General features: G+C 47.7%; 1 protein-coding gene across 5 annotated transcripts in view; it reads left to right on the top strand.

The window, feature by feature from the left end:
* Setd7 (SET domain containing 7, histone lysine methyltransferase) overlaps positions 1-6,488 on the top strand; it is a 54,470-nt gene that overhangs the window by 22,938 nt on the left and 25,044 nt on the right. For all 5 annotated transcript variants that reach the window (XM_033760043.1, XM_033760041.1, XM_033760042.1 and 2 more), the window contains exon 5: positions 4,128-4,209. In XM_033760043.1, coding sequence (XP_033615934.1) covers positions 4,128-4,209 — 82 coding nt within the window. The remainder of the gene's footprint in view (positions 1-4,127; positions 4,210-6,488) is intronic.

Raw genomic sequence — 6,488 nt, 5'->3', positions numbered from 1 at the left:
AAAAAAAAAAAAAAAAATCAAAGCTCCAGCTACTTGGGAGGCTGAGGCAAAAGGATCACATGTTTGAGGCTAGCCACAGCAACTTACTGAGACCATGTCTCAAAAAATTTTCTTTTGTTGGTACCAGGGATTGAACTTGGGTCCTTGACCTTACAAGGCAGATGGCGGAACCACTGAGCTAAATCCCCAACCCTCAAAATTTTTGAAAAGGGCTGGAGATTTAACTCAGTAGCAAGCATGAGGTCCTGGGTTCAATACTGAAAAAAAAAAATTACTTTTTGTAGAAAATCAGGAAAATTACAAGAAAACTCAAGATCCTGTGTTTTGAGTGGCATAGGAAAAGAAAGCCAGCTAAATGAGTCTGACTCCTTGAAAAACCACATGTGCATGTATTTCTAGTCCAGGGCAGGTTTCAAGGAGAAAGGATTGGAAAAGCAGTAAGTCTCAGTAGTAAGAGGCCTCAATAATACCGAGCTACTTGGAGTCTGAAGGGTCATCTCCAAGGGGAATTGTCCAAAAATGAGAACTCTCAAATTTACATTTAAGTCCAATTTAAGTTGCTTTAAATGTCTCCATTTTTACTTCTTACGTTAAAAACTGAAGCAGTCCAAAAGCAATTGGGATTCTGGATTGGACCCTGGAACACAAAAAGGACATTAGTGCAAAGGCTGCTGGGATCTAAATAAGGTCTAGGATTAGTTCATAGTAATGTATCTGTCTTTTTTTGTTGTTTGTTTGTTGGGTTTTGTTTGTTTGTTTGTTTTGTACAGGGGATTGCACTTGTGAGGCAGGCAGTGGAACCACTAAGCTAAATCCCTAGCCCTCGGTTTCCTAATTTTGACAAATGTACCACGTCATGTAAAAAGCTACCATTCAGAGAAATAGTGAGAGCTCTGTGCTAGCACTGTAACTTTTTGTATGTTTAAAACTATTCTAAAATAGAAGATACCTTTTTTAAAACGGAAGCTGTGTCAGGCGTGGTGGCATACATCTGTAATCCCAGCACTCGGGAGGCTGAGCCAGGAGGATTGCCACAAGTTTGAGGTCAGCCTGGGTTAAATAATGAGTTCAGGGCCAGCCTGAACTACAAAAGGGAGACCTTACCTCAAAAAACAAGGGCTAGGAATTTAGCTCAGTGGCACCCCACCTGCCTCGAAAGTGTAAGGTCCCGAGTTCAATCCCCGGTACCAAAAAAAAAAGGAAGCAGTAATCTTTAAACTATGTACTATAGTGTTTGTGTTTTTTGTCTTTGTACTTAAAGGAAACAGAGTTGTATATTTAGAAACGAGACATGGTACCAGGAGAAGGTCCCAACTGGCAGTGTAAATTTAATTGGATTGATTGACTGATGGATTCTGGTGCTTGGGCTCACAGCCAGGGCTTCAAAAGCGCTCTATTTTTGAGCCACACCCTCTGCCTGGTGATGGAAATTTTAAAACTTTGTAAACGACAGCATTTTTAGTGGCAAGAGCCAGAATTTAAGAGTTGCCTAATCGGAGTCTTAATTCTAACATTTCCATATCGGGGCTATCTTAGGCAAGTTATTTAACTTTCAGAATCTGTTACTTAGCTTTCAGAATTCATTATCAAATATGAATATTTGCACCCATCATAAAACACCATAATGAAAACTATTATTGTTATTACGCTGGTGTTGGTAGAAAGAAGAAATAGATGTTGAGAATTGATCATTCTCTGGGTGATGATCATTTTTCCTATAATATCTGATTGCACACAGCAAACACCCTCCTCAGATTCATTCAGGGAAAAGAAGGAAAGGTGCATTTACTGACAAGATTCTGGTGGGAGTGAGAGATTTTAAGGAAACAGGCCTCAAAGGTCAGTTGCCAGGGATACGGTGGGCATCTGGATAAATCCAAAGATCCACTGTCCTGCCTCCTTTGTGCCTCTTGCACTCCTTTCGGCTCAATGACTAGTGACACTGCCTGGTGACGAGTCAGGGAGGTGTCGCAGGGTCGGGTTTGGGAGGAGAGGGCCACATAAGGTAAGTGTCGTATGGAGAGTCCTCCTGGGCCGTCACCTCACTGGCTTCCTTCCCGCCAGCCCCTGCTCTCACGCCTGTAGCCACAAGCTGCTTCTCACTGTCCCTTTCCGTCAGGCTGGAGTCCTCTCCTCGCCCCGCTCAGTCCCACTGTCTTCCTGTCGGCTCGCCCGAGTCAGTGGTCACAGAGCAAACCAGAGAGCACGTGAAGGTGCCCTGTCTGCCTGTAGCTCATCACGAGGAAGGGCCCCAGGGTGCAGGGGGAAAGATGCTCCACACTTTCCTGCCAGGGCCACAGGCGGCCCAGGTCCTGACGCGGCCCCGACATAAGCAGGCGACCTGGTCATGGCGGCGCTCCGTGTGCACTTGTGAGGAGAGGAGCCTGAAGTTCGCAGGAGCAGTGCCACACAGTAGAGGGCGGATTCCACACACAGGTTTGGTCTAGGACTGGGTTTGTAGCTCAGTGGTAGAGTGTCCACTTATCATGCACAAGGCCTTGAAGAAAAAAAAAGTTATCTAAATTTTTTTTTCTTTTTTCAACCAGATTCCTTTCTTGAGTTCTCCGAACTCTGGACCTTGTGCTTGTGAGGCAGGCAGCAGAACCACTGAGCGAAATCCCTGGCCTCCTCCTCACTCTTTCTCTGCCTGCTTCTGCAAGCGGCCTCTGCAGAAGCCTGTTCTTGTCTAGCTTTGGCCAAAGGGAGGCCCTGGATGGGACTAAGAGGGGGAAGCGAGCAGAGAGAAGGCCTGGCTGCCACCCCGATTCCCTCTCCCGCAGGAAAGCCTGCCATTGCTGGCCACCCCAGCTCCAGAGCGCAGGCAGGGCCGCCGCCTCCTCCTCCTCCTCCTCCTCGTCCTGGTTCCCCTGGCTCAGGGTGGCAGCTTCCTGTTTGGCTTCCCCACACTTCCCTCCCCTATATAACCGGTGCCCGTGTTAAATTCTCTCTCTCTCAACTACTTCAGTGGTCTGTTTCCTGGTTAGACACAGGCCTATTTGGACTGTTTTCTGACTTTTACTCGGAGGCATTGATTTGGGTATAGGTTATACAAAAAGACAGATGTAACCATTGGTAACCACTGAAGAATTGCTTAGTAGGGTTATTAGTGATGTCTCGGTGCCTAAAATAATTGACTTTGCAGGAGTAAGCTCTCCACTTCCAAGTCTTATTTCTTTATCTCTTATCCTTCAGGACATCATATGTCTTCATTGTGCTCTGGGAGGATTCTTAAGGCTAATCCTTTGCTCAGGGCCAACAGTAATTGTAGGATGATCACGGACTTCAGTTTCTGGAATAAATTACTGGTTGGGTTCTGAAGCACTGTTACTAGAAATAAACCCACTTTGTTAATGCTTAATCACAAGCAGTGTGGTTCTCCCTGATTCTGGTGAGGCTGAATGTTATTCTTAGGGAAGGAGCCAGTGCCAGGGCTCTGTTAGATTTTACAGACTGGGTCTGGCATGAAGAAAAGAGAGGACCGGGGATTTAGCTCAGTGGTGCAGCCTCCTGCCTCGCAAGCACAAGGTCCCAAGTTTGATCCCCAGTACCAAAAAAAAAAAGAAAGAAAGAAAAAGAAAAGCAAGAGAAAAATTTGAAACCATCATTCAGTTTGACCAAACCAGAAAGATGTAAAAATTGAAAGGAGGAGCAAAGCTGTAGCTTGTTTACCTGGAGCTTGGGCATGTGGAAGAGACAGAGCATTGTCTTGATGAAAACTGTTAAGTACCCAAACATCTTTTAAAGTATTTGAAGAAAACGTCAAGAGCGCAGGAATTTTAAGAAACAGGTCTGATGGCTATTCATTAAGACTTGGAAATAAAACTGCTAGGTGTCCACGCCTGTAATTCCAGCACTCAGAAGGTTGAGGCAGGACAGTTGCCGCTTCAAGGCCGGCCTTGACTACATAGAAATATCCTGTTTCAAAAAGCAAAACAGACAGACAGTAAAACCAAAGAGTAACTCTCACAGCTGTCTAGCTAAACGGAAGAGCTACAGTGAGACTTCATGGGTATAACCAGAGTTAACACGTGTAGTCATTTTGTTCTTGTCCCACAATAAAAAGAAATATTTTAAACACTCCTCGCTGACCCTGTCCCTCCCTGCTCTGACATTGGTTTACTTTCCAGGTCCTGTGTACCACTTTGATAAGTCGACTTCATCTTGCATCTCCACCAGCGCCCTTCTTCCAGACCCTTATGAAGCTGAGAGGTAACTCTTGCTCTGTGGTTTGAATTGTACTGCTCAGGTGAGGTTTACAGCCCTAGTGGGGACCTGTCACTCCTCTCCGCCTGGGCTGGGCTCCTCCTGGGTCCAGGCTCCTCCCTGAGGTGCCGTTTTCCTTTGCACACCCTCCAAGTAAAAACCCACGTGTTGGAGGAAGAGTGCTTTTCTCCTCACATAGAATTGCCCTATGAGGGACAGGAAAGCACAGGACAGCTCATGAGTCAGACCTGGAATGAAACTCTACGTGGAGAGACTGCTGGGCCAGTCAGCCACGTTCCCATCGTGTCCCCTTTCTTAGGACTCTGGTGCTGCCGTTGGTGCTGTAGTCACTTGCTGTCCTCCAGCGGCCATTTCACTCTCCACAGCTCTCCCCAGGCCTGCTCATGACACCTGCAACATGAGGTGATTTCATTTGTTCGGGGATGACAGGATGGAAACAAAGGAAGTAGGAAAAGCACAAAACCATCCCAGCCTATCTGTCAGTGACCCAGCTCTGATTCCGTAGTCTCACTCCCAGTGTGAGGCCCTGTTCCGTTTCCTGTCCGATCCCGAGAGTGGTGGCAACACTCTGTCCTCCGCTCTTGGTGTGGCTTCCACTGGTAGCCTGGGGTTCTTGGAGGAAAGACACCATCTGAGGTTGGACACCCTCCGCCTCACTCTGCCTTCCCGTTCCCTTTCTGCTCCCATCTGGGAAACAGGCGTCTTCCCTGGTCTGACCGACAGGGCTGGCCTCACAGTCACAGGAACGAATGGCCTCTTTTTTAACAGAAGACTCTGGCCTGGTTACAGAGGAGAAGGTCGAGCCTCTTTGTCAGCCCCAAACACAACAGTGTCTTAACTGTGGATCGATCGGTTTTGTGTAGTATTGTTAGACGATGGTTCGGCATAACAGTATCCTCAAGGCACGGTTTGCAAAAGCCAACATTTTATTTTACCCTTGTGGTTCTGCGGGTTGGCTGAGGTTCAGCCGCTTTTGAAAGAGATCGACTAGGCCCAGCTGGACTGGGCCAGACTCCAGGCTTCAAGTTGGGTTCAGGTCTGTTTCAGGTGTTTTCATGCCAAGCCTGCCCCTTGGGAGCCACAGTGGCTGCTCTGCTGAGGAGAGGAGGCTGGCAGGAGTGTAACACCTGAGACTTAGTGTGCATTCACCTCTGCCTGTGGGCTGCCAGCCGAGCGCGTCCCGAGGCCGTGAGCAAAGTCAGGAGCGCAGTGACCCCTGCTCAGCATCCCATCGCTGTGACCAAACATGGGAGAAAAGCCACCTCAGAGGGAAAGATTGGCTCACAGTTTCAGAAGTTGCAGTCCATGGTCATTTGGTTGCATTGTATCTTAGCCTTCGGTGAGACAGAACGTCACAGTGGGGTGTGCCTGCCAGGTGGGGCAAAGCTGCCCACTTCATGGCTCTCCCCAAAGGACATTTTCCTGCAGTCAGGCCCCATCTCCCTAAGTTCTCACCACCTCCCAATAGCCCAGTGAAGTGTGGATCCATCAGTAGACTAATCTATTGACAAGGAAAATGTCCCATGACCCAACACCTTCCAAAGGCCCCACCCAAAACACTGCTGTGCATTCTGCGGGGACATTTCAGACCCAAACCATAACAGGGAGGTAAACAGCACCACTCGGAGGGGGGCATCAGAGGGCTGCATGGCAGAATGGCAGGGTGTATAATTGTGTCATAGCGCAGGACTGGACTGGGAAGTGGTAATTCATGCATAAGCATGAATCCCATGTAATGAAAATGACAAGTGACCAGATCCTGCAGGGTCTTCTGCCATGGTGTCCAAAGAAATGAGAGCTTTGTTGAAGGAATGTGTGCTCTGCTATGAAATCCAATCCATAGTCATGAGTGCTGTTTTCTTAGAAATCAGTGGTTGGCAATTTTTTTCGGCAAAGGGCCACATAGTACATATTTCAGGCTTTGCAGGCCACGTGATCTCTGTCACAACTACTCAGCTTTACCTTTGTGGTACCGCAGCAGTCACAGATAGAACTGACCAGATCAGATGGCTGTGTCTCCTACACACAATTTACAAAGCTGGGAGTGGCGGCACTCACCTGTGATCCCAGCACTCAGGAGAATGAGGCAGGAGCATTGTAAGTTCGAGGCCAGCCTGGGCTACATAGTGAGACCTGTCTCACCCAACCAAACCAAAGGAAACTTAATTTACACAAGTGAAAGACCAGGGATGTAGCTCAGTGATATATCTCCTGCCTGGCAAGCACAAGGCCCTGAGTTTGATTCCCGGAACCAAAAAAAAAAA

Source organism: Fukomys damarensis, unplaced genomic scaffold (assembly GCF_012274545.1).
Source record: "Fukomys damarensis isolate Sample0158 unplaced genomic scaffold, DMR_v1.0_HiC HiC_scaffold_38, whole genome shotgun sequence".
NCBI classification, from domain to species: Eukaryota; Metazoa; Chordata; class Mammalia; order Rodentia; family Bathyergidae; genus Fukomys; species Fukomys damarensis.
The sequence above is the reverse complement of the archived record's forward strand: the minus strand, read 5'-3'. Positions and strand labels throughout refer to the sequence as shown.